Here is a 25,558-nt window from a genome sequence, read left to right on the forward strand (position 1 = left end):
GTGGGATGGCGTAAACGTCGTCCAGGGCGGTCAGCGACCACGAGGAACGAAAAAGCGGAGAGAAAGTCGGCACAATCGTTCAATCGAGCGCGACGGAGAGTGTTATGCAGGAAATGACATGCAGGAGACGTCTACTGAGTCAGGATCGGATGGAAGGATGGCATTGTTGTCCTTTTGTCCTCTTGTTTCTTCCCTGATTTCTCGCAGTCTTTCAAAACGATGATGGGTCTTGGCGTGACGGAAGAGGAGGGATCGCATAAAAATTATGAAGACGAGTAGTGTTAGTCAGCAGACTGGATCACATGACTTCAATGCACAAATCAGACCACTTCACAGAGATTACGTGATGCATTTGCATGTTTTGATTGGCTGATGGGACAGACTTTGTTCCAGACTTTCCGCGGACTCCCCTCCTCTCTCTCTCTCAACGTCATAGACCCGGGATGAGATGGGGTTCATGGATCACCTATCAACTGCCGGAACTCCTTCATCGCAGCCGCCCATGCGTCCGGGTTCCTCTCGATAAGAGCGTTTACTCGATCTAGAGACTGCAGGTCATCGGCCATGTGGGTATCGTTCGTGGTGCCATCCAAGATTACGGCGTTTTGCAGGCCCAGGACCAGGGCATACAAAGCAGCCGCCTTGCTGATTCCTGCCAAGTCGGCAAGATCGGCAATCAGCCGGGACATGAGCAGTCGTAGGTTTGCTGTCAGAGTCCAGAAACTTTGAAAGATCATGTCATGCTGCCGGCAGAATGCGCGAACGGCCACATCGTATCCCGTGTCTGCGTAGAAGCGATTCTGGACCACGGCGGGTTTGATGCGGACCTGGGGAAAGTTGTAGAGGGCCTCCAGGACATCTGCAGGACAATTGGAGACGCCCACATTGCGAATACGGTGCGGTACGTACGTCTCCGCGGTTGTCCAGGCCTCGATGGTGTCTTTCAAGGTGGGCAAGGGCGAGTGCAGCACGAGCGTATCGATGTAGGTATCATCATCGCCTTCTCCAGTTTCAGAGACGCGAAGATGATGGAGCGATGACTTGATTGATGCCTGCACTTGCTCCGGGATGCTCGCTCGAGGGTCATAGGGCATGTTGGACAGGTCTTGACCTGCGACGGAGGTGAACTTGGTTTGAATCTGCCAGCAGTGTTTAGTCAAGCGTCAATGGAATGACGCTCAGCGAGAGAAAAGACAGACAGGCTACCAGTGCTGGAGCACACCTACATAGAGTTCATCCCGCCTCACGATTCCCTCGCGGATCGCACGTCGAATGCCGCTCCCCACGAGATCCTCCCGGTAATGCTTGGGCTGGGCCGCCGTATCAATTGTCCGAAACCCCGCGCGGATGGCCTTGTACACGAGGTCAGCGGTCTGTTCCTTTTTCCATGCGGTGCCGTAGACCAAGACGGGTATGTGCGTGACGGGGACATCTTGCTGGGCCGGGGCAGCGGTCCGTAATCGGAGGGTCTTGCGGATCATCTGGACAGTGGACACGGACTGAACTCTGTTATGACTTGATGGTCTGATCAAGATGAGATACCAATCATGCTATTATGAATTGGAGGTTTAGGAATGACGCTTTCTGACGCAATCGATAACTTTGGCGAGGTTACTCCTTAAATTTCTAAAAGACCATCTCCACCAAGAACTATGAGAAACAATTGCCGACTTGCATCCCCAGCCTACATAGAGTGTAAGGATGGATGTGTTGAGGACTCGAGCATGTTACTAGCAAATCTGGAGCCAAACATACGGAGTACTATGTATCCCAATAACTTTGGCGATCACTACAAACTAATCTGCATGTTTGTATCCACTAGGCAAGTAGATAGTAGTTACCAGAGAGAACTCAAATTCCAATGCCGGGCACTGTGAGCCCAGACTAAGGAAAAAAAGCTGGTATGGATAACCTCCATAACCTCGTCTTCTCTGTTTTGACTCTGGATTCGTTCATTGATCCTTAGGTGAAGGACTCGTACTCAAAAGTTCTCAATGGTCAGAATCAAAAGATGGGACTTGATGCCGGATTGCCGGCGGATCCACGGAGGCACGGACTAGTCAACCTAAACTATCCACTGATTTCACTCACTCCTCACTTCCTCAACGGCTGCCCATGAATATGAATCATGATGGTTGCTCCAAGATTGGAAATTGGAAACTCGTGGGCGCTAAAATAGTGAGCCAAACCGCCAAGGTCAAGCTTGATTATGTAAGTGCAGCTTAGTTGGAAAGGAACCTCAGTGCAGGGTGGCTTTGCAACGGCCTCCTGAGGCACCTTGTCATTCTAGATCTCTGGATCTGTCGACCTCCGTCCTCGGACTGTTGGACGATTGGATCTCAATGGACTCGACTTCTTCCGTATCCCAATTGACAATCGTGCGAAGGGAATCTTTCTCATCACGGCATTGGCAGCGCCGTCCGCGGTGGGAGAGGAACGTTCTATTCTTGTCCTGTTCGGATGATGTTGTCGAGAACGTGATCATTTGCGTACTCGTCCGGAGTACTCCGTAAAGTGAATGCATAGTAACATCTCGGCTTGGGAATTGAATTGAAATTAACGCTTCGAATCACTACCTAGTTACTATGTACTAGTCAGAAGCTGAGACTCGGTTCTCGCGGAGCGAGCTCCGAAAGCAAGCTCCAGCTCAAGCTTGAGCTCGGCGACCGAGCTTGATGAGCTCGCATATGGCATCCGAAGTGGCTCCTTGGAATGTTTCCAACTTCCCCTAACATCCATAACCAATGAGGATTGTTTGCATACGTCACTGCTTTCCATATTATGGATTTATGGTAGAGTGAGATGCTCACTCAAGCTCAGAAACTGCAGACTTTGGGCTGCACATGCACGAGTCCCTGCGCGTGCTTTCCGCTGACGTCGTTGCGATTGATTCCAGGGGTAGACGTCCATTCATGACCACCACACGGAATGATCTTGAGATTGCATGCGGTCTCGAGTTGCCATGACCACCGTTTTCTGAATCAGCCAGTGTTTGTATACAGAGTAGGTACTTATCGTTAGGTTACTTTGGAGTCATGACTCAAACGGCGCATTCATTCCATTGTTTCCAAACAGCCACCATGGGTCATGCTTCTAGAAGCCGGATCCCCGTCGTTCGTGTTCTCGCGCAGGTCGAGTTTCCCCTGAATTGAAGCTGAAACGGCGCCGGGTGGAGGAGCTCGGTCCGTGTCCATTTCCCAAGAATCATGAACTGGATCCCTTTAGGAAAGAGTCCGAGAATTAGTTAGACTAGATAGGTTCCATCGAGTCGTCGACATGAGCCAGAGCCTCGGTCAATGCCTTTCGTGCGCTCCAAGCCTCAGGGCCCGCCCTCGAGACGCCAAGGGAGAGGGAATCTGTTTTTGAGCAAAGTGGCTCAGTCGGGGGGGCGCTAGGAGACCATCATTCTGGGCCCTAAGTTCCTCACTAACTTAAGTAACGCTTTCCAACAGTGCGTTAAGTACCTAGCCACTGGGGCCGGGGAATTCCTGCTCCCACCAACATGGACCTGGATGGCGCCGGGAGCACGGGAAGTCGTGGCGATGGGACGGGATGAAGCTCATTGGTAAGGGGATCGGGTGGGATAGGCGACAGGAGCATCCCTGAGTTGAATGGAGTCCGTGTGTCCCTGAAACTCAATCTGGTGGGTAAATGGAGGACCCGACTATGTGTAGACTATCGAGAATTTGACTTGGTTTGGAGGAGTTTTATTTTTTTTTTTTTCTTAACGCCTGAAGGGCAAAAGGGCGACTCCCTGAGACTACTCACTAAAGGCCCCTAAGGCATAAGCTCAGGTGACTAAACCCCACCTGGACAAAGCCTCTCCCTTTCTGTCTTTTCCCCCAAGAAGAAGTCCATCCCCCATCTCTGGGCTTGTCGACGGAATTTCATCGCTCGCCTCTCCCCCCCTATTTTCTCTCTCCCTGAAGTAGCTCTCCCGACTACTTTTTTATATATCTCCCCCCTCGTCATTGGGTGTGCTTGTCTTCTGTGCTTGTCGGGTTTTGGTCCATCTTCCTTGCCTCCCTCTGGTTTTCCCCGTGTGCTTAGCGCCATCTTTCCGGCAACCATCTTCCCAACGAAAACACGAGGAAAAAAAAATTATTCAATTGTAAAAAAAAAAAAACTCACCCTTCCCAAACAACCCATTCCCCGTCATTTATACTCGGGTGCGATTGACGTCGTGGCTCTCCGGCCTCGGCTCTGCAATCTCCCCTGGACCATCCGACTTCACGGGATTCATTGTTTCACGCGGCCATCACGCGGCCGGGAAGGATTGTCAAAACTTCCCCCCGACACCGCAACTCGACCGCTCCCCGTCTGCAAATCCTCTCATAACTCGCTTGTCACTGTCATCCGGGCCTCGTCGTGTCGTCTTCGGTCGATGCTCAGGGAATAGCGTGCCTCGGTCGTGATCCGGATGCCCCTATGATCCTCTGAACGTGCCGTCGCTTGCTATCGCCCCCGATCGCTGACAACTCACCCCGTCGACCGAGTCTCTTGGGACCCCGACCGAAAATGTACCACGATAACCCGTCGTCCCGGTCTCCAGGCTCTCAGCGCAACCAACAGCAGCCGTTGAACCGGCAGCCATCTCGGCAGTTCGACGCCTATGGCCCCATGCCAAGCAACCTGTATGAGGATCCACTGGCAAGATACGACAACAACCGGGTAGAACGGCTCAGTCCTCTCCCGAGCAACACCCATTATAATTATGACATGCCCGGTTCGCAGACGTGGAATCCGAATGGGTTCGGTGGTGCGCATTCGCTCAGCGGCATGAATTCTGCCACGGGCAGGATAAAGCCCACGACGCGGCGCACCGGTCTCCCATCGGTACGGACACCATCCCTGGGGTAGTCGGCATAGCGAAGTGGCTAACAGAACGCAGACTTGGTTGGATCAGCAGCCGGTGTCGCAGCCGCAGCCGCAGCAGCAGCCGGCGCCAACGAATCATTTCGGTGGCAGCCTAGCCCCTGGGCAGCCGACCGGGCAACACACTGGGCAGCACACCGGACAGCATACCAATTCCCATGCGGGCAACCCGACCAACACCCAACAGGATGGCGAGGATGAGCTGATCCCAACGGCGATCGTGATCAAGAATATCCCCTTTGCCGTGAAGAAGGAACAATTGGTGCAGTTGATGACGGACATGAACCTGCCGCTACCTTACGCATTCAACTATCACTTTGATAATGGTGTCTTCCGGGGTTTGGCGTTTGCAAACTTCACCACGGCTGAAGAGACCGCGACGGTGATTGAGGTGTTGAACCACTTTGAACTTCAGGGCCGGAAGCTGCGCGTGGAGTACAAGAAGATGCTGCCGCTTCAGGAACGGGAGCGTATTGAGCGCGAGAAGCGAGAGCGCCGCGGTCAGCTCGAGGAGCAACACCGACCCATGGCAGCATCGCAGTTGCAGCATAACACTTTGTCTCTATCGCACGCGCCGGCCACCTCGCCGTCGCCCGTGTCCAGCCGCAACTCCAAGTTGGGTAAGTTCTCTGCTTGAAATCCTTCCTACCGGCCCATGAGAAGCTAACCGTGCACAGAGGTTGATCTCAACGACAGCCAAACGCTTCAGTTCTACAATGAACTGCTGCTGTTCAAGGAGGATCCCAAGCGGGAGGTTCTCATCTTCCCTCCTACCTTGACACCACTCCAGCGTCGTACTGTGCACACGTTGGCGCACAACATGGGCCTGTTCCATGCTTCTCGAGGGACTGGCGACCAGCGTCAAGTCCACGTGTTCCGCGTCCCGCCTGATTCCATTAGTCCTCCGCTTTCTTCCGTCCCGTCCACTGTGCAGGCTGCAGATGCACAACGGCGGGGGCTGAACCGCGCGGCAACCATCGACTTTGGCGAGGCTCGCAGTGACAACCCGGCCCATTACGGCACCATGCGGGGACACAGCTCAGCTTTCCTGGGCGTCATGGACTCGACCAGCGGATTCGCCAATTCGCAGAACTTGCGTGCGGCCAAGTCCTTTGCCGACCTGCGGTCCTACACGCCGTCTCCCGTTCCATCGTCAGCGAGCTTTCCGGCCACGCTGCAGTCGAATGGCAATCGTCTCCAGCAGCCGTTTGACGGCACTACCAGTGCGGCTTCCAATACTCCGACGCTGACTCCGACGCCGTCCGGATCCTCCTTGGGCATGCCGCAGCGAGATGAGAACCTGTTGGTGAACAACCTGAGCAGTCTATCCCTTGGCACCGGTCTGGGTCCGTCGGGCAGCCCGCGACGGCTGCGGGGCATGTTCTCCTGGGAGCAACAGCAGCAGCAACAACAACAACAACAACAACCGCAGCAGCAACAGCAGCAGGACAGCCAGTCAACGTCACCGGGCGCTATTGGTAGCAATCGGCCGATTGGCGTAGGCTTTGACAGCCAGCCTCAGGAGCGACTTCCGCTGAGACAGCCTCGCGGCCCTGCTCCCGATCGTGGCGCTGGATTCCGCCGCCAAAACGGGCACCAGTCACGCGGCAGCGAGGAACTGCGCACCAACTCCGGAGTTGAGATCATTGTCGAATAGATTGACGATCGATTTCTGACGTTCGAATTTCTGCTTTTTGTCTTTTTTTTCTACTACGGGAGTGCAAAGAACAGTTTCTTTCTTTAATCGAGAAAAAAAAAAGGGAAAAAAAAGACAAAAAAGGAGCGAGAAATACATCAGCGGAGATGATTACGAAGTTTGCATTTCACGAGGCGATATTGCCCGATGGGGCTTGCGCAGCTTAACGATTCGACGAAGGACGATGAGATGATTCTAAGAGATCTGACACCCCCGCGCCGTATCTGAGTTAGACATCTTTTGTGTGTTTTGACGGGAGGCAGCCCGGTGATTTACGACGGGATGATTTGTGATATTCTCGATAGGACTGATGAGGTGCCGGCATTGTCACATTCCCCTCGCATGCATATTGATTGAGTTGGATTGTTTTCAATACTGCAAAGTGCGTTGATTGTTTTTCTTTTTTTCTGAGATGCGGGAGAAAGGGCGAGCGATTGGGCGAACACGCAAAAGGTCAGTCGAAGGGAAGATTTCATAGCGAGGTGGGAAGCAAAAAAGAAAACCATCAACCAGAAGGGAAACAGGAAAAGAAGAGAAAATAATAACAACTGAGAGAAGGCTCAGAAAAGAAGAAGCAGGAAAATCATCCTGGCATCGTTTGCATACCGAAGTTTGTGTGTGTGTGTGTGTGTGTGTCATGTACATGTGTTTTTTCTCCTATTGTTTTATTGCGCTGTTTATTATCTACCTGTTCTTAATCATCGGCTAACTTATATCAACAACATATCATGTTCAATCTGCCGATCCAGCGTTGTGTAATGTAATGTAGCGCAGATATATCTTAGGTTCAAACTTTAATTGAGTGCAGATGAAGTTGTCAAGTTGATCCATTGGAGTACATATCTCTTTCTTCATCACCGAGTGTTAATAGTCCACCGAGCCTGGATTACAGTCTGGCTCGGGGGAGAACACGAGAACACTTCAGTTTCCTACCTCTCACCTTCCTCCCTCTAATAATCAATAATAGGTAATAGTTACCATATCAAGTCGAATTCCCTGCCTTCTAGCGTTCTTTTCTCAGCAAAGTTTTGTCTCGTGACAACATGATAGTCAGAAAAAAAGTGAATAGTTACAGAATACTTTACTGAACCGACAGAGAAAACTTATATGTATTCAGGTGAGCTGTGTGCCGGTTAAGCTGTCGAGATCATGCAATCATTCCATGACTTTGGCTCATGTCGAAAAGTAGGAAGTTAGCTCGCCTTGTGTGTTGTGTCTGCAGAAGGCATCATCCCTACGACATTGAGGAATACTGTAAATTTTATATATATATCTACGCAAGGGTCGGATGTTTGAGGTGGACAAGTCCACTCAGTGGTACGTACCTACCGAAGTACCTACTTGCATATATTCCGGGATTAGATACTCCGTACAATCTCCGCCACTTTGTATCAGAGTACCAGAACTTGAGTTGTTAAAATGTCAATATGGGCATCAATGAATGGAGCATGGACATTAGTGACATACGGTCAATAAAGTATATCCATTTATCCCCTACATGATACCTTCCCTCGAAAAAAACATCCCATTACACCGCCCTAGAATTCCAACAAAACGGATACATGGACACGGGGTACCAATCAAATGGATTAAGGAACAGAATAAAAAAGAACAACACAACCACCAACGCGATGACGCGATTGCGCTCATTTTATCCGGTCGTAACGGGGAATCAGAGGACCCATCATTCTTTGCTCTTCTTCTTCTCGACCTTGAGCAACAGCGCGCGGTTGATGCGTGGTAGCACACCACCGAACGCAATGGTTGCTCGGATCAGTGTGTCTAGCTCTTCGTCGCCTCGGATGGCCAGTTGTAGGTGGCGCGGCGTGATTCGCTTGACCTTGAGATCCTTGGCAGCGTTGCCCGCCAACTCCAGGACTTCGGCGGTAAGGTACTCTAGGACGGCGGTGGTGTAAACGGCAGCTGGGATGAGTTAGCAAAAACCCCTTCCTCCCTTTCCAAGAATGAAACACACCTTTTGCGCCGATGCGCATCTTGTGTTGTGTGTTGTTCTTGAGGAAACGCTTGATGCGACCGCATGGAAACTATTCAACACGTTAGATTATCGACATTTCATCGAGTGGACAACGACGCGACGCCGCGCTTCGATGCTCGCGAGTTTCCCGATGACTGTACGTTGCACGCGATAGAGTGGCGACAACTGTCCTGCGACGAAAACGGCTCCGGCACGGGGTCATCCCGTCGCGAGGCATCGACGCGTAACTTTGATCATCACTCCGGGCATCGCGAGCTTCGAGACACGTCACAGGATGGTCGCAGGGCATCGAAGTCAAGGCCATCGTCGCGAAGAGGGCGCGAACACACCTGCAGGCCCGCCTTTGCGCTGTGAGACTTTGGTGCCCTCCCCGCATCCTTGCCAGGGGCGCCCTTGCCACCGATCGACTTTCCTTTACCACCGGCCATATCGGAAGATCCTCAGTCAAAGGAAAAAAAAAAAGAAGAAGACAGAAATTCCGTCGATCACTGTTCTGCGTTGAAACGTCGTTGAAGAGCGATCCGCACTGGCACGGAAGCGTTGCGAGATGGAAATCGAAAATAACCGGGAAAGGCGGGATATGCAGAAGAGAGAGAGAGGCACGCGCGTTGTTTGATGGGAAAGTTTTGACCGTCGGTCCATGGCTGGGGGTCGCGCTAGTCCATTTTGGGAATACGCGCTCCCGCCCCTCTTCCATCAGTGCTTGATGAGCCTCAGGCAGTCGCTGCTGCGCCGGAGCTTTGGTCGGGGTCGATTTACCTGCTCGTGGTCAGTTTTCTTCGTGGAGTTGATGCTGTCGTGCGGCAGCTCTTGCATCGCCGGTTATGCGATTTCTTTTTTCCCTGATTTTCCCCGGCGTGACATGCCCCTGCCAAGGTCCAGATTTGCTGCCTGTGTTAGCCCATTCTGTTAGGATATACTCAGTCAATAATTTTGTCGGCAGGAATTTGTCATGGCATATGCAGATGATTCGTCTCCAGCTGCCTTGACCTGCCTTGTGACATCCTCCAAGGCCCGGCGCGGAAAGCGTTGCTCATGGTTGAGAGCCAGACTTTTTCTGGTCTGGTTTTTGGCAGAGAACGATGGCGGAGATTCCGGGGGGGAACAGTGACAATCACGTGATTGGATAGGTTCATCACATGATTTTGGACATGGGGAATCCAACGCATGTCAGTTTAGGGTTTTCTGCCTTCTCCTCCAGCAGCATTCTCCGTACCATGTCTAAGTGAAGGATTTTTGTGAGCGTCAATGAATATGCATTTAGCCGGGGTATTATAGCTGCAATCAAGTCAACGTATGTACAATAATCGAAGGAAACCACCACCATTCGCCTACTCCCATAAACATCATCTTAACATCAAATAGCCGTACAATGTATAACAGATACATAATCACATAACAATACAATCCCTCTTATCCTTACGTTCCGGGGACGTCCCACCCGTGGCAGCCCACTGTTGTTGCGGTCGTCCCGTCCCCGCGCCCGGATAGTACTGCTGCCGATGAGGACGACCACCATACGAGTAATAGTCCGCTTGGGACGGGGGTCGTGCGGAACCAGAAGACGACATTCGCGCGTGTTGCCGCCGCAGCGCCTCTTCAGCCTTGCTGCGCTCGACCTGCTCGTATGACGGTGGCGGTATGTCGTCATCGTGGTCGGTCGGTAGACGGGAGGACCGCCGGTCCGGGACAAGCGACGACTGCGCGGGTGGTCGACGGCCCCCTCTTGCGCTGCCACTACTGCCACCGGGCATGCTGGTTGGCCGCGGGGGCTTTCTGGGTGGTGTTTGTGGTACCGGGCGTCGGGTTCGGTTCCCCCGCTGCTCTTCTTCCTGGTACTGCAATGACAGGGCGTATGCGTAGTCCGCGTCCATCTGCTCGTCCGGAGTTGTCGTTGCAGCGGCAGGTTGGGCGGCGGCGCTGGATGGTCTTGGTGGTCGGGGCGGTGGGTGCGGTGAGGGGTGATCATTGTGGCTGACGGGCAGGAAGTCGCCGGCGAAGAACTCGGAGTACATGCCGTTGGCGTCGACGAGGGATTCCCAGACGATCTCTGCGTGGTCGGCGTAGCCGGCGTCGGTGATGAGCGTGAAGAGTTGGTGGGACTCGGGGTGTTTGTACAGGGTGGAGAAGTGGTCGTTGCGGAAGAGGATCGAGACGGAGCCGGGTGCCAGCGTCTTGGTCAGATGTTCCAGACCGAACGTGCTGAGTTGCGTGGCGTTTTCGACATTGACAAAGGCGTCGATAGTGTCGATATCGCGGATGAGCTGTTGCTCTTCTGGAGTGAGGGTGGCGTTCTGGTGGATCACGCGGTCCTCCAGCTCTTCTTTCCGGAACTGCAAGAGTTGTATGTCTTCGTGGTACTGGGCAACACGGGACATTGCCTCGTGGGCCTTACTCGATGGCGCGGCAATCCATCCGTGGATCAGTGGGATTCTGAACGTACTGTACAGTTTGAGATCGTTCGTTTCGAGAAACGACCCAACTGCGTCCGGCGATTCCTGCAGAGGTTAGCACGAGTAGCTTTCAGCTGGCTTGAGTACGTACCAGTGTCAGACGCGGGTTGACATTCATGCCAGTGTGCAGCATCGTCAGAAACCGACTTAATGCCTCGATATCAGGCAGGTCCTGATCCGCATCATGATATGTAGTCAATTCGTCAAAGAGCGCCTGGATCAGTAAACCAAGCGAAATATTCTCTCTTGTCTGAAGAGCCTTGACAATTGGCGGTGGAGGATCCGCTATCGACCGCATCACCAGCCCATTGACCAGAGCTAGCAGCGGGCACGGCCCGTTCTTATTCTGCACCAGGACAGGAGAATTGCGCAGTACGCCGTTGGGGTCTCTCCAATTGATATGCCGAATGGCATACGTCTCGGCCTGCTTCTCCTGGAATTTCCTTAGTTCTTCTCCAGTTAGGGGAGGCAGTGAAGGCGTTTGCGCCGGCGGTTCTGGCACGCCAGGCGGCGGGGGCGCTCTTGGCGGCAATACCGGACGGTCTGATGGTTGTGTTGTCTGCGCAGTCTCTGGCGTCTCATCGAAAACTAACAAATCCGACGCTGATCGTCTTTCGCCATTTTGAGCCCACGGATCTTCCGGCTGGTCCAGCAATGACATTTGTGCTGTCATTGAAACAATACCAGATGCTGCCAATGTGAGTCGTGTTCATGAATCAAGCTCGGTACAACTTACTTTGGTTGGATTGTGGTCCGCTCCCATTCTCCCACGGATTTGGGCCCTGGTTGTTCGCCTTCAAGAACGGATTGTTGGATTGAAACTGAGGATGTGCGCTCTGTGCGTTTGTTTCCCATGGCCCATGTCCGTTTCGGCCCTCTCCTTGAAATGTTTGAGCCGTCGAGGTGTGCGCCATTACGCCGTTGGCCCCATGAGTTCCAGCTGCGTGACCATGTTGTCCCAGATTTGATGACTGATGGTTCTCGCGCTCAACCAACTCGTCTTCCCACGGATTTCGAGACTGACCGTCGAGACCCGCGACCGGCGACCTCTGGCCGCCCATGCCTGAGTCGACGGATTCCTGATCGGATAACTCCCAGCTGTCAACACGCGACAACGACGGCATTTGATCAACGGACTGCCCGTTATTGTGTGCGACTGCGGTCTGGGGCGCATTAGAAGTGGCCGGGTTGGAGGTATCACCGTGTGGCGGCATCATGCCAGGAGCTTGTTGGTGCACCATTTGCAATGACTGGATCGGCGGACGAAGGCTTTCATAAAGCCGACATGGGATTTAAAAGATCTCTTAAGTACCGTTCTTATGGAGCTGTCAGGAACATGCGAGCTGTGGGACCGACGAGCGATGCTTCTGGCGCTGCTTGCTCAAAAGCTGCAGAGTGCAGACGTAATGCGACTGTCCAGAGCAAGCTGAATGCAGTGGCTATTTCAAACCGGCACCTCTACGCCTCCTTCAAAGTTCAAACATGCAGTATCGCCACATGACTCCGGTTTAGGCTGCTACTTTTCTGGAGGTACTCTCGTTTGCTTCAATCAAGACTTGGAATGCAGGCTGAGCTTTCGGTTGGCTCTCGCTGTTCTCGTGGAGCTTTGCTTGCTCAACAGCGGGGAGTGCTCCAACGCCCCCAAGCGAATCGGTGCTGCCGAGCGCTGGGGTTACGTAATCATGCATGCCAAGACCCATACGGCCGTAATGTACTCGTATACTCGTATGAATGCAGGTTATGTTACCAGTCTGGTACCGGAACATTGATTCTCCGGTCCGTAGGCAACCCGCTACCCGATCTGCATGTGACATTTTGGACTGCGCAAAATTTCCCGATCAGAGCGCGATCGAGTCCGCCAGGCACAATGCATTCGACCATCCGCCCAAACCAATTCGTCGTTCTGCGATTGTCCTCTGGTCTCCATAAGATCGTCAAGGTTACGCCCAATACGTATGTATCCAGGGACTGGGCGCGCTGTGCGTCTTCCCCATTGTCTCGAGAGATGACGTTTTGGAGAGCTAAATGGTGCTAACGGAAATTGATTAGAACCATATCCATTGGAAAGTTTGGCCACTTCTACTCGAATCAGATCCTCGGGCGGCCATTCTTCCTGACATTTGAGATTGTCGATGACCACACGAAGGGACACTCGTTGCGGATAGTACCTGCAACGGAGCTACATGCAGAGGAACTGATCAGCGAGGGTTCTGGAGGCGAAGGACAGGGCGGCGAAGATTCTGGGCTGTATAACGAAGATGGCGCAACGATGCGTACCAACCGCGAAATCGTCGATGACACATCGACGCAGAAACTCACCTTGGCGGAGATTGAAGAGTTGAAGAGACAGTCAACAGACGCAGGCAGAGAGGTTATTGCGAAACTCCTGGAGTCGCATTCCGCAATTGATCAAAAGACCGCATTTTCGTTGGCGAAATACAAACTGAGAAAGGAGAAGAAGTTTCTTCGAAGATTCTCCGTGCTTCCCATGGACGTCAGCATCCTCACGCATATCATGCTGGAGGAGAAGTCAGCGTCTCGGATCATGGAACTGCGGGATGAGTTGATTGGACTGATAGGCTGCTGGGCGAATGTGCATCATGCCGGAAACATTCCCCTCGAGCAGATGGTGAAGCCCAATGGGCGATATCTCGTGGTGGATGAAGCGGGCGGGCTGCTTGTCACAGCACTAGCCGAGAGGATGGGGATACTGTACCCTCGCGAAGAGGACGAGGAAGAAAAGAAGGACGACGACGAAGGCCGTCGCGAGGAGCAGCTGAATGGAACGGAGCAAGAGTTGGAAGGCAAGCGAATCCGTCACCCGCCGCGAAAACAAGGCATGACCGCCACTTCAAACACCATCACGCTGTTACACGCATATCAACATCCCAACTTGTCCCTCTTAAAGTACTTTGGTTATGACCAAACGAACCCTGACGAGTCGCACCCTCTGTATACCCACCTCAAGACCGTCTCATGGCTACAGTTACTCGAGCCAGAATCAGATACCATCTACGCCGAGGAGCCGCCCGTGGAGGACGAGGAAACGATTGCCTCATGGAAACCCGGCAAGCGAGGCTCGTACTACCGCAAGCGAAACCGATTCGAGCGCGTGCGCCGGGTGGTAGACGAAACACGAGCCGGCGAGTTTGACGGGCTGATTGTCGCGACGCTGATGGATCCCCCCACCGTTCTCAAGCACGCCGTTCCACTTCTGACCGGGGGCGCCAACGTGGTGGTGTATTCACCCACGATTGAGCCGCTGGTGAACCTCGTCGATCTCTACTCTACCGCAAGACGAGTGGCTTTTATGAACAAGAAGCGGGAGCTCGAGGAGGAGCGAGCGCGTCGGTCAGAGACTCCGGAGAGTAGCAGCGCTGCGGGTGCACCGAAGGAGCTCGTGGATGAGTTCCAGGTAGATCCGACACTGTTGATCGGACCGACGCTGCAGACGTCTCGGGTGCGCCATTGGCAGGTCCTCCCAGGGCGAACACATCCATTGATGTCGGCGCGGGGTGGAGCCGAGGGTTATGTTTTCCATGCCATTCGGATCATTCCCTCGCAGGAGCGTGTCTCGGCGCGGGGCAACGTGAGTCGGAAGAAGAGAAAGGTAGAAGAAACGCATACACCAACGGCAACAACATAGGCCCAGAATAAGTAATATACAGCTGAAGATATACTTTGAAAATAGCGTACCATTCGACATTTCCAGACTATCTGCAATGCGTAATCGACGACATAACATAATGACCTCTATAGACTCTTGCCCATGAACTTCCGCCTTGCAAAGCTGAGCCAGAACTGCGCAAAGAGTCAGATGTATCGCAGGAACGATGCCCAGGTGGACATACCTTGGATGGGCCCTGCCCGTCAGGATATAACCGCGCATGCAATCGGACAGCAATTTCTTGTCTGACTTGCGACAGGTATCTGATTCACGGTCAGCTGATCGGGAACTTTCAACAGCGCAAAAGAACGTAGGTGACCGTACTGTCGAAGCTGTTCCGCATCCTGCCGATCCCGCGGCCTCTCAAAGGCCTGGTTCAAGGGGAACGACGCATCGCCCGGAATTGCGAATTGATCCAACGCGGTATTGATCAGAACCTTTTTACTCCGTCAGTATGGAACCACACCCCTCGATGGCGAACAGCAATGACCTTCTCCGCCTCCCTTGCCGACATTCCCGGCTTGACTTTACCCAGGCATTCGCTCACGAAGAGAATGCCGTAGATCAGCATCCGGTCCGCGGGACCTTTGATTTCAAAGTTGCGGAACAACACATTGGCACGGAACAGAGACAGGATCTCATCGATGCAGTCGTAGGATTCGCTATTGGGGTCGACGTCGATCTCGGACTCACCCGGTTGGAGCGGCGGGAGGACGTATGCGGGGCCGCGTGTGCGTGTGCGAAGGGGTAGGAGAGGGAAGTTTCCTGTATTTACACACCATGGTCAACAGGCAAGCTTCGAACTGAGAGATTGAACTCGGGAGACGTGCCTATGAGGGGTATGTCGCGATCTTCTAGGAAGATAGAGTGGTATGCCTGGTTTAGTAGTCAGCGATGGTTGAGATTGGCCTTAGCTTTGCGTCGTTTGCCTACAGGCATGATTGCAAATTCCTAATTAACGCACAGAAAAAAACAAAAAAAAAAAAAAAAACTAGGCGTTTGTTTGTCTGCAAGGACCGATCAATGGGGTCGGAGGGGAGCTACTACTGTGGTCAACACTTGGAGATCGGCTTGATGACATGCGGGCGATCTCCGCTGCCTGAGGCTTGGCTTGGCATTCCGCATGTTTTTCCGCTCCGATAACTATCTGGTGTATTATGTAATCAGGAAGCCCCATCCTCTTTACGCGCTTGGCGGGACACGACACGCGTCTGGCGGATCAATGGCTGATTATTGCAACTGACAAGACATCTGCTAGTCTCTGGTTCTTGAGAATCAGCCGACAAAAATGTCAGACTACGAGGATGACATGGACATCGACCGTCCCTCGGGGGACGCGATTCAATTCAGCTCCAACAATGCGGCAAAAGGCAAGAGGATTGTCGCAGGCCTTCCCGTGGAGGCGCAGGACAACCTACCGTGGTAAGCATTGATGTCTCGCCGTCGATGAATCGTTACGCTAATGGCTCAGGGTTGAGAAATATCGGCCGAATACTCTAGACGACGTCGCTGGACACCAGGATATCCTGGCTACGCTCAACAGATTTGTGGAGTCGCATGTACGTTTTGACTATTCAAGGATGAATGGTCATAAAACTGATTGATCTAGCGATTACCGCATTTGCTTCTGTATGGCCCCCCAGGGACAGGGAAAACGTCGACTATTCTGGCACTGGCGAGGCGGATTTACGGGAGCAAAAACATGCGGCAAATGGTGCTAGAGCTCAATGCCAGTGATGACCGAGGGATTGACGTCGTCCGAGAGCAGATCCGGACCTTTGCCAGTGAGTCACACCCTCCATCCTCACTATGTACTGAGGATACTGATTTCCACAGGTACAAAACAGATTTTCTCCGCCGTCCCCTCCGCGACTTCGGACAATGCACTCGCCGCATTCAAGCTCATCATCCTCGATGAGGCCGATGCCATGACGGCAACTGCGCAGATGGCGCTCCGCCGGATTATGGAGAAATACACCGCCAACACACGTTTCTGCATTATCGCCAACTACACGCACAAGCTCTCGCCGGCGCTGCTGTCGCGATGCACCCGGTTCCGGTTCAGTCCGCTCAAGGATGCGGATATCCGGTCGCTGATCGACAGAGTTATTGAGGCTGAGAATGTACGAATAGAGCTGTCTGCCGTGGACAGCCTGGTGAAGCTGAGCAAGGGCGACATGCGACGGGCGTTGAATGTGCTTCAAGCGTGTCATGCGAGCAGTAAGTCCAGGATACAAATCCAGGTATACCTTTCCCGCTAACGTGTAACCAAAGGCATCCCCCTTCCCGTCCGCAATGCGCCGAGGGACCAGCCGCCTCCGGAACATGAAACCATCACTAACGATACAATCTACAACTGCACTGCTGCTCCTCATCCTTCCGACATCCGCGAGATCATGACAACGTTGCTTTCCACCAGCGACGTCACCGCATGCCTCAACACGATCAACACCCTGAAAGCGAACAAAGGTCTCGCCCTCGCCGACATCCTCGCCGCGCTAGGCGAAGAGCTCCAAAAACTCGATGTCCCAGCCCAGACGCGAATTACATGGTTGGAAGGGTTGGCCGAGGTGGAATGGAGACTGTCCGGCGGGGGGAACGAGGCTGTGCAGACGGGTGGGCTGGTGGGTGTTATCAGGGAAGGATGTGAACTTCTCGGAGGGAGGGAGATTTCTATGAGGTCATAATTAGATTGGGATAAAATATTTTGGCGTTTGGGAATGGAAGAATTTGACATGACTTTGAACTCATGACCGGCATCATCATCATCATCATCACGATATCACTTAGTAAAGATCACTTCTTCTCCACCGAAGCGACATCAAACTCTTTGTGAACCGCACTTGGAGTCTTTCTGGTCAACCGCAGTCCCCCAAGCAATAGCACAAGGGTCTCCATGCCCAAAACCACACCAAGCGTGACCAGCGCACCGATCACCCCAGCCACCGCATTCGACATGCCTCCAGGAGTTTTCTTCGACGACACCTCCGCATCGATGATTCCCGCGCAAACCCCAACATCACTCCCGCAGACCCGACACCATTGCTCCTGCCCAATCACGGCAAACTCCTTCGTCCGCGCAACAAACTCCTTCCAGGGAAGCAGGACACGCTCCTGGCCGAACAACGGATACGGTTCCAGCCCCGGCGACGTCGCGGAACTGCCATTGTTGAACAGGAACCGCACGCTGATCTCGTCCTCAGAAGGAATCGAATCCGAGGAAGCATTATTTGTGACTAGCTCCCAGGCCATGGAGGACGCGTAGTCCGGGATGCCCGTAAAGCGGTCATCGTCTACCGCAGCGGACAGCTGCGCGAGGCCAAAATAGGAGAGGAACGTCGCGTAGGGCCCAAACTGCACGGTTAATTTCGGGTGGGAGGAATGAGAGGTGATGGTCTTGCTGAGCGCGGTAAGGACATCCCCCGCCAGCACGGCGCCGGCAATGGCGCGGACAGGGTCCGACGCGTTGAAGGCGAGGTTGAACTCGTGGATACTGGCGAGCGCGGCGAGCTCGCGCATGGTTGCGTCGGAGACGGTGTCGAGTGCGGGGGAGTCGGCAGTCGAGTTGTGGATCATACCGACGTTGAGGTGGTCCCAGATGGCGTAGGCATTTCTATACGACAGCTCATCGGGCGTGAAGGTGCCGAGGAGGACGGGCGCCAGCGATTGGTACAAGTCCGCGGTCGACGTGAGTAACGTCTGGTAGGAGTCTGACGAGAAGTACGCATTGCTGCTGGCTTTAGCCTTGGAACAATCTGTCGCCCCCTGCAGCCAGGCTTGATTTTCATGGTCGGCGCCCGAGCCCGTAGTCACCGGACCGAGCGGGATGAGCTGGTACCCATCCAATGGCGAGGAGATGGTCGATCCATTCCGCAGGGTCTCGCCCGCAGCCGCGCTGCCCACGGGCGGGTACAAGCCCTGGAGCCAGCCCTGCGCGGAGTTCTGCAGCACGCTGTCCTCCGGCACCGAGACGCTGATCTGGGAGAGCGAGACGGTTTCGGGCTCAATGCCGCGGATCCGCGTGCTGGAATTGGCGGCGATGTACCGGTCGCGGTAGTAGGTGCCCTGGGTAAAAACCTCGCGGTAGCCCAGCGGGGTTAGGGAGGTCGGCGGAGTGCTCTTGGAAGTGCGGTCGCCGTGTCGGGAAAATACAAAGGCGCCGAGGATGGTTTCTGCAGAGGCGGCATCCGCGGCCAAGGCAATGGCCACGAGGAGAGAGCAATAGTACATTTTGTTTTCTTATCTCTTGCTCAGGTCTTTGGCAATTGATTAAATGCGGGGTGGGATGAAGCTCTTTTGCAGGACAGATCGGGAATTGACCCGATGATGATTCAACATAAAATAGCAGTGTCCGGCGGATCCGCTGAGATATAGTCAGTCATTCGGGAACAGCTGCTGTAGGATCCTCCGGGCGGGGTTTGTTCCAGACCGTTTGATCGATTAATAGTTTGCATCCAAGCCCTGTTCGTGTTTGGGTTCACACAACAACCGCGGGGAAAGGTGATCCTGGTGGAGCTTACTTAGCATTGGTTAGAGTTTCAATTGCTTGTACAAAGCAGCAGCCTGCAACGATGGCTGGACCAGGGCTAACCCTAACTTCAATCAGATTACTCCAATAGGCAAGCCCTCTGTTTGGTGTCTCTCGCTCTTTCCTGGAATATCAGAAGAAACCGATAGAAATAGCTGCTTTTCTCTCCTTCTTCTTCCTTTCTCTCTTCATCAACCATCTCTTTACATATCCCTGCTCATGGCTACATACCTAGGTACTCACTGATGGCCACATAATAACTGCTAGTACTAATCATCGTTCTCCTCGACGAAAGGAGCCCTGAAATATCCCAAAGTCACCGCTTCCGCGAAACCGACGGAGGAACAGAAGACCAGACAGAGAATCCCCTGTCAAGAATGCAGCCAAGAATCGAAAGAACTGATCGTTCTGCGACTATGCATCACCGCCACCATGACAGGCACCACCTACTAGTACCTAGGTGCTCGATTTAACGCTTGAATCTACCTTTTTCCGTGGATATCTCCTCTCTCTTTTCATCCTTACTTAACCAGTGGTTTTCTCCTCCATCGCCATTTCTGATTGAATGTCGATCAAGAATCGCCGAGTTGCTCGTGCCCAGGATCTCCGGTGTTGAAGCCGACAAAAAACAGGAGCAGTAACAATGAATGCGGAGGCCCTTACTCGAGTCTCTAGAGCTCCCCTGTTATTGTTTCCCTGTAGTTAGTTTCTAACCATGCTTGCGTGAAGCGGCTGCACTCTAATAATCAACGTTGATCCTCCCGTCTTGAGTCATCAGTACTATTCTTGACTCTTCAAGAGGGCTTACTCAATAATGATGACCCCAAGTTCTTTTGCTGGCACCGGTCGGATTGACAGGTATGGCCTACGATCTGGATAATGGTTCAGGTATTATAGGAAGAATATCATAATGATATAGCGACGCTACCTCCTACACTCAACTAGTACAGCAGTCCCATCTACAAACCCAGCCAATTCGGCTTCTGCTCGGTAATGCGTACATCGATGCTGCCAATCATTTTGGCACCAGATCCCTTGCTGTCCCCATCCTCGTGGTCATCATCGCCGGAATCCTATGTCCAGAATGAGCCATCCGTTGGTTGCTCCGTGGTTCACCGTGGCACTCACAGAAAAAGCAAACATGCTCCCAGGCATCCTCACGAATTCATCAAATGAGTCCTCCAGCTCGGCAAAATTGAACCCTTTATTCGAGTAACACGGCTCAAAACGTTGTCCAATCTCCGCTCGAAAGTCAATAGGACAAGTCACCGGCTGGAACCGGGTCTGCATCAACAACCAACTCGGATACGTTCCCCAGGAGTTTTCCAGCACCGGATCGACTGTCAAGGAGAAATCCAGCCGGCTATCGCGACGGGCCTTCGAAATCAGGGTGACAAACGTGAACTCGTGCGGCAAGCCCGACCGCTGCCGCGGGCTCTCCTCCAATGTCCACACCACCTCGCCGTCCTCAACAAAGTCACGGTCCCTTTGCAGCGTGCGAGACGATCCCTGGATCTTGACCATATCCAGCAAGGAAGCAGCACTGCTCGCTGACAGTGGATTTCCCTTGGGTGAGTATCTCGTAATCCCCACACTACCTACAATGGTGAAGTTCCAGTGTAGAGCCTGGGGACACAGCGTTCCGAACATCAGATGTGGAGCATGCATCATAAACTTGGGCTCTTTCGGCGGCGGATAGAGCATACTCGAGGCAGTTTCACAATAGCTTGAGAGCGCCATCTTGATGGTGGCTGCCTTGAACCGGTACGCCGCGGGATGAAAAACGAAGTTGATGCCGAGGAAGTCTACATAGTCGATGTTTTGGTCCGATAACCGTGGATTATTGTAGTACCCGTGTTGAAGTCTCTCGACGTGTGCCGAGATGTAAGCGCCGCCAGGCAGCTTCCGTTCGTAGATGCATTTACGATTTGGGAGGACTCGAGAGGACGGCATGTTACTCATGCTCTCTCTACTGGTCGCCATGGGGATCAGTTGATCCGCACAATTCTGCGTTGGTGTCGAAGCACCTGTTCCGGTAAAGGAGCGACCCGGCGCGCTGCTGGAGAACGACTTTTCGGACATTTCGAGACCTTCCTGTTGCATGTCAGCTGAAATTCGGTCATGGATTTACTGGCATGCTGTTCAATGACCTCGATACTGTGGGCACTGGGAGAGATAATAATGAAGCTGCGAGGGGTCCCAAGCTATCCGCTTAGACCGTCGTCAGAATCATGGCGGTCTAATCGTCCTGCCGAAGGCTGGTCCGCACCTGCTTGGACGTAGAAGCCCTAATCCTGTGACTCGTATGAGACCCTGGCCAAAACATTGAATACCGACTACTGGGATTCGAGGACTGAATGATGGGGAACCCGGATCAACTAAGCACATACAATGAAGAGATACTGGAGGGCGAAGGAGAGAATTTTGAAGCAAAGATTCCCTCGAAGTAGGCAGGTACCATGATATTCGGCTCCTTCCTGATGTCCTCTTGCCCTATTCACGTGATGAACACTACCAGCTTCAGTGCCAAATTGAGGCAAGGAAAGCTAAATGCTCCCGTTGAAATTTGGGATAGGTACCTAGAGTGTTTACCAGTGCACTCTGTGCAAGCCCAAAGATCAATGGTAGGTAGTAGTACTTGACCATGGTTTGTCATTCTTGTTTTATCTGCTTCATCGAACATCTCAAACGCAGGACTTATCTTGCCAAATGCGCCTTCTGATTTCTTCTTCAATCGAACGGTTTATCATCGCCATTGCAGCGAGGTTCCAGCCCATTGTCATGACATGGAAAGAATGAATCAACAAAAGGTGAGTCCAGAACTCTGTACTCCAGAGAATTGTGACTGAAAAGGCCGCAAACGAATAGCACCTGAGATCATGGGAAACCTGCACCTGTAATGATCAACTTGACCATTTGCAGTCGACTGGGCATGATTCCGAGTCCAGAAATTGCTCCATAAGATCAATACCGGCCATGTCCTTCGTGACAGCCAAGGACATCGGCCTCTGTCGTGTTTTACAGCCTGTCTGATGGACGAGCAGTGAGTGAGGATTGCGAGGAGAAACTCTGGAACGAGTCGTGTAGGGCAAAGCTCATATTAACGTAATGCTTCCCAGATTTGGTAAGTAACGAGGGACTCGTACACCTAACCGATTAAGGGTAAGTTAACTACTCGTAGTTACCTACGGTAATGGTTAGATGGATGATCTTGAGTCTTGGCTCCTAGGAACTGCCCGTATCCGGTCTAGCGCCATCCGCTTGGGTGGAAGCAATTGATCTCCAATTTGATTGGAAAACATCTTTGATATCAAACCCTCTGAATTGCCCCTCGGAAAATTCATGGAAAGCAAAAACAGACTGCATTCCTGCGTTTATAAACTTGCCGACCATAGTTAAGACACTACGGAGATCGCGGTGGCCGTGAATTCCACAACTGCAAACGCCATGACCGAGAAGAAAACTCAGAGGGGGCCCCGCGATGAAACGCAGGTTCCCTCGTCGGCCACCGAGGCTGTTCTGGTGTCATCGGCAGCAATGCCGGAGGATGCCCGTCAGGTACGCGGTGTCGACTTCAATCAATTCCGGGACCGCGACATAACGGTGCCGGAACTGGTGGCAAACATGGCCTCGATGGGGTTTCAGGCTAGTGCGGTAGGAGAGGCAGTGCGCATCATCAATGAAATGGTAGGACAATGAAGCTGGTAAATCAAGTCCTTTGCTGAACAAGTCAAATGGCAGCGCGCCTATCGCGACCCGGAAACAGGCGCGGGCACCACAATCTTCTTGGGATATACGTCGAACCTGATCTCGTCCGGTCTACGCGAGACACTACGCTTCCTCGTCCAACATAAGCACGTTTCTGCAATTGTGACTACGGCCGGCGGTATTGAGGAGGATTTGATCAAATGCCTCGCACCGACATACTTGGGCTCGTTCACTGCGCCAGGGGAGAAACTTCGCTCGCAGGGACTGAACCGGATTGGAAACTTGATTGTTCCAAACAATAACTACTGTGCGTTTGAGGACTGGATCCTTCCGATCTTGGATAAAATGCTTGAGGAGCAGGAGGCGTCAAAGGAGAAAGCACGAGCGTCGGGTAATCCCGAAGATGAGTTGGTCTGGACACCGTCCAAGATCATCCACCGACTCGGGAAAGAGATCAACAACGAGGATTCGGTATTATACTGGGCAGCCAAAAATGATATTCCGATCTTCTGTCCTGCGCTGACAGACGGCTCGCTCGGTGATATGATGTACTTCCACAGCTATCGGTCGTCGCCAAAGCGGTTGGTGGTGGATATTGTGCAAGATCTGCGGAAGCTCAATACCATGTCCGTACGAGCCAAGCGCGCTGGAATGATTATCCTCGGCGGCGGGCTGGTCAAGCATCACATTGCGAACGCATGCCTGATGCGCAATGGCGCGGAGAGCGCCGTGTACATTAACACTGCACAGGAGTTCGACGGCAGCGATGCAGGTGCGCGACCCGATGAAGCGGTCAGTTGGGGCAAGATCAAAGCCAATGCCGACAGCGTCAAAGTGTACGCGGAAGCGACGATAGTGTTTCCGTTGATTGTGGCCGCGACTTTTGCTCAGGCGGGCCGAGGAGGCGACAGGGGCGCTGCTTCAGAAAAGAATCATGATTGAACTGGACCTGTAGGGCAATGATAGAACCTGGCTCAGGGACGGGCGAAAGCCGGTCTCTTCAAGGACGAATGCATCCGTTATGCTGGCTCACTGGAGCGCCCAACCCAAACCGGCCCGGTGTCGATGTTGATCCCGATGCTAGCCATGGGGGTGTCAATGAGTCAGATGGTGGAGAGACGCGAGCCGTCTCATGGCTGCCTGTCAAACTGGCGAGTACTCGTCTCTCTGTGGCAAAAAGAGCGATCATGGGGTGTATCATTGTGCCTGTGGTCGCATCTCGTTGGATGATTAACTTGTTGATACCTCGTACATATTTTCTCGAATCTTGACTGTTAGATATGCCCATCCTCTCGAAGCCGCATGAGTCAAGCGAATTCTCAGCTTTTCACCCATTTCCAGGGCGGGATGATGGCGGCCTCGATGATCTGACTGGTGCTCCATGACCATGAGTGTCGATTGCATCCCATATTGATTGTATAGATGCCTAAGTGCCCGTTCATTCCTTGCACTTGCAAGGATTCCGCAGTCCTGAATCGACTGGCTTTCCACAATCCTTTTGAGAGAAATCCTTGCCTTGATCAGTGTAACCTACAAAAGTGTTCGTACTTCTACTTGGATCTTTGATGCTGCATACCATAACATCTCTTTGTTCCCCAGATCGGACTAATATGGATGCTTTGCTCAACCATTAACCAAGCCGCCGCAAGCGACCAGGATGCGGCTCTGATCATCACCGTCCTCGCCAACATTGACCAAAAGCCACCAGAGGTCCAAAATCGTCCGTCCAGCAGCCAAAGCTCCACCGCTTTTGAAACGTGTTCATCGATCAGAGGTTGTTTGTTGTTTGCGGATGTTAGTATTGTCCGACCATCCATGTCAAGACTCTTCTTTCATCCAGACAGTAAGTAATACTGTAGAATGTTGATTTGTACATATGTACTTACTTACTGATAAATGAGATTTCTTCCTCGCCGTTGACTCATGTTGATGATTCGATGACTCAACTTGTCCTCCCTTCAAATCTGGCTGATTGCTTCGCCTTCCAGACCCGGAAAGACGGCAAAGTTGAGTCAATTCTCAAAGCTGATTGGCTGATGCTAGGCGGTGTACAGCAAGCAGCCGATCCGGCCAATCAGCCTCTCTCCGCACCGATTTCAGCCATATCAGTGGATCTCGAACCCGGACTGGGGAGTGGATCCCTGCCTTGGGGCTCCACCAGACAGTGAATGAGCTGCAGAGCAGCCAATCAGCAAAGAAGAATCCAGGCACCCGCGCGTTGATGCCTCAGGCTTCTAATCTCCCGCCTGGCGCTGGACCAATGATCGCCTGGCCAAGTGGACACCGCCTCGGCCAGTTGGTGATTCTGACCCCCGGCACGTCATCAATCAAGGTGCTCCAATGGAGCCTGACTGGCCTTGATTCAATACTTTAAAGTATGCCTGCAGGGAATCGAGAGCGGGAGTTAGCCTCGTGTTGCTGACAGTGGTGGAGTGGTTCCTTTTCTGCGCAAGGATTGGATCTATTCAGCTTCCAAGACGAAACCAACGACGGAGCTTGGCCCAGAGCTATTCTGTTCTCCCCGGGGTCTGTCTGCCTGCCTGTGTTGATTCAGCCGCGCGCGAGAGAGAGAGAGAGTCAAGGATCCCCCTCTGCGCACCCCGGCCAGGCATCTTTTCTTCCTCGCCTTTCTGCC

The 25,558-nt window shown here is 52.9% G+C and overlaps 11 protein-coding genes across 11 annotated transcripts; 5 read left to right on the forward strand and 6 right to left on the reverse strand.

Annotated features, from left to right (window-relative positions):
- Positions 1-455: 455 nt before the first annotated feature.
- Positions 456-1,481, reverse strand: VTN31DRAFT_6128 (uncharacterized protein; the record flags this gene model as incomplete). The annotated part of the gene is made up of 2 exons (XM_069406704.1): positions 456-1,139; positions 1,227-1,481. The coding sequence occupies 2 exons, from the start codon at positions 1,479-1,481 to the stop codon at positions 456-458; spliced, it is 939 nt and encodes a 312-aa protein (XP_069259210.1).
- Positions 1,482-4,518: 3,037 nt separating this feature from the next.
- Positions 4,519-6,532, forward strand: VTN31DRAFT_6129 (uncharacterized protein; the record flags this gene model as incomplete). The annotated part of the gene is made up of 3 exons (XM_069406705.1): positions 4,519-4,836; positions 4,892-5,495; positions 5,553-6,532. 3 exons carry the CDS (start codon positions 4,519-4,521, stop codon positions 6,530-6,532), a joined length of 1,902 nt encoding a protein of 633 aa, XP_069259211.1.
- Positions 6,533-8,255: 1,723 nt separating this feature from the next.
- VTN31DRAFT_6130 (uncharacterized protein) lies at positions 8,256-8,995 on the reverse strand (the record flags this gene model as incomplete). The annotated part of the gene is made up of 3 exons (XM_069406707.1): positions 8,256-8,494; positions 8,547-8,616; positions 8,897-8,995. The coding sequence occupies 3 exons, from the start codon at positions 8,993-8,995 to the stop codon at positions 8,256-8,258; spliced, it is 408 nt and encodes a 135-aa protein (XP_069259212.1).
- A 963-nt stretch (positions 8,996-9,958) lies between these two features.
- On the reverse strand, positions 9,959-12,261 carry VTN31DRAFT_6131 (uncharacterized protein; the record flags this gene model as incomplete). The annotated part of the gene is made up of 3 exons (XM_069406708.1): positions 9,959-11,065; positions 11,112-11,710; positions 11,757-12,261. 3 exons carry the CDS (start codon positions 12,259-12,261, stop codon positions 9,959-9,961), a joined length of 2,211 nt encoding a protein of 736 aa, XP_069259213.1.
- Positions 12,262-12,887: 626 nt separating this feature from the next.
- VTN31DRAFT_6132 (uncharacterized protein) lies at positions 12,888-14,666 on the forward strand (the record flags this gene model as incomplete). Its single annotated transcript, XM_069406709.1, has 2 exons — positions 12,888-12,973; positions 13,070-14,666. 2 exons carry the CDS (start codon positions 12,888-12,890, stop codon positions 14,664-14,666), a joined length of 1,683 nt encoding a protein of 560 aa, XP_069259214.1.
- A 107-nt stretch (positions 14,667-14,773) lies between these two features.
- On the reverse strand, positions 14,774-15,626 carry VTN31DRAFT_6133 (uncharacterized protein; the record flags this gene model as incomplete). Its single annotated transcript, XM_069406710.1, has 6 exons — positions 14,774-14,821; positions 14,872-14,950; positions 15,012-15,124; positions 15,178-15,452; positions 15,518-15,563; positions 15,621-15,626. 6 exons carry the CDS (start codon positions 15,624-15,626, stop codon positions 14,774-14,776), a joined length of 567 nt encoding a protein of 188 aa, XP_069259215.1.
- A 349-nt stretch (positions 15,627-15,975) lies between these two features.
- VTN31DRAFT_6134 (uncharacterized protein) lies at positions 15,976-17,374 on the forward strand (the record flags this gene model as incomplete). The annotated part of the gene is made up of 5 exons (XM_069406711.1): positions 15,976-16,109; positions 16,159-16,246; positions 16,297-16,471; positions 16,524-16,907; positions 16,962-17,374. The coding sequence occupies 5 exons, from the start codon at positions 15,976-15,978 to the stop codon at positions 17,372-17,374; spliced, it is 1,194 nt and encodes a 397-aa protein (XP_069259216.1).
- A 109-nt stretch (positions 17,375-17,483) lies between these two features.
- On the reverse strand, positions 17,484-18,917 carry VTN31DRAFT_6135 (uncharacterized protein; the record flags this gene model as incomplete). Its single annotated transcript, XM_069406712.1, has 1 exon — positions 17,484-18,917. One exon carries the CDS (start codon positions 18,915-18,917, stop codon positions 17,484-17,486), a length of 1,434 nt encoding a protein of 477 aa, XP_069259217.1.
- A 1,257-nt stretch (positions 18,918-20,174) lies between these two features.
- Positions 20,175-21,297, reverse strand: VTN31DRAFT_6136 (uncharacterized protein; the record flags this gene model as incomplete). The annotated part of the gene is made up of 2 exons (XM_069406713.1): positions 20,175-20,288; positions 20,344-21,297. The coding sequence occupies 2 exons, from the start codon at positions 21,295-21,297 to the stop codon at positions 20,175-20,177; spliced, it is 1,068 nt and encodes a 355-aa protein (XP_069259218.1).
- Positions 21,298-22,662: 1,365 nt separating this feature from the next.
- VTN31DRAFT_6137 (uncharacterized protein) lies at positions 22,663-23,865 on the forward strand (the record flags this gene model as incomplete). Its single annotated transcript, XM_069406714.1, has 2 exons — positions 22,663-22,902; positions 22,957-23,865. 2 exons carry the CDS (start codon positions 22,663-22,665, stop codon positions 23,863-23,865), a joined length of 1,149 nt encoding a protein of 382 aa, XP_069259219.1.
- A 672-nt stretch (positions 23,866-24,537) lies between these two features.
- Positions 24,538-24,853, forward strand: VTN31DRAFT_6138 (uncharacterized protein; the record flags this gene model as incomplete). The annotated part of the gene is made up of 2 exons (XM_069406715.1): positions 24,538-24,766; positions 24,825-24,853. 2 exons carry the CDS (start codon positions 24,538-24,540, stop codon positions 24,851-24,853), a joined length of 258 nt encoding a protein of 85 aa, XP_069259220.1.
- Positions 24,854-25,558: the final 705 nt, after the last annotated feature.

Source organism: Thermomyces dupontii, assembly GCF_041956625.1.
Source record: "Thermomyces dupontii strain NRRL 2155 unplaced genomic scaffold VTN31scaffold_6, whole genome shotgun sequence".
NCBI classification, from domain to species: Eukaryota; Fungi; Ascomycota; class Eurotiomycetes; order Eurotiales; family Trichocomaceae; genus Thermomyces; species Thermomyces dupontii.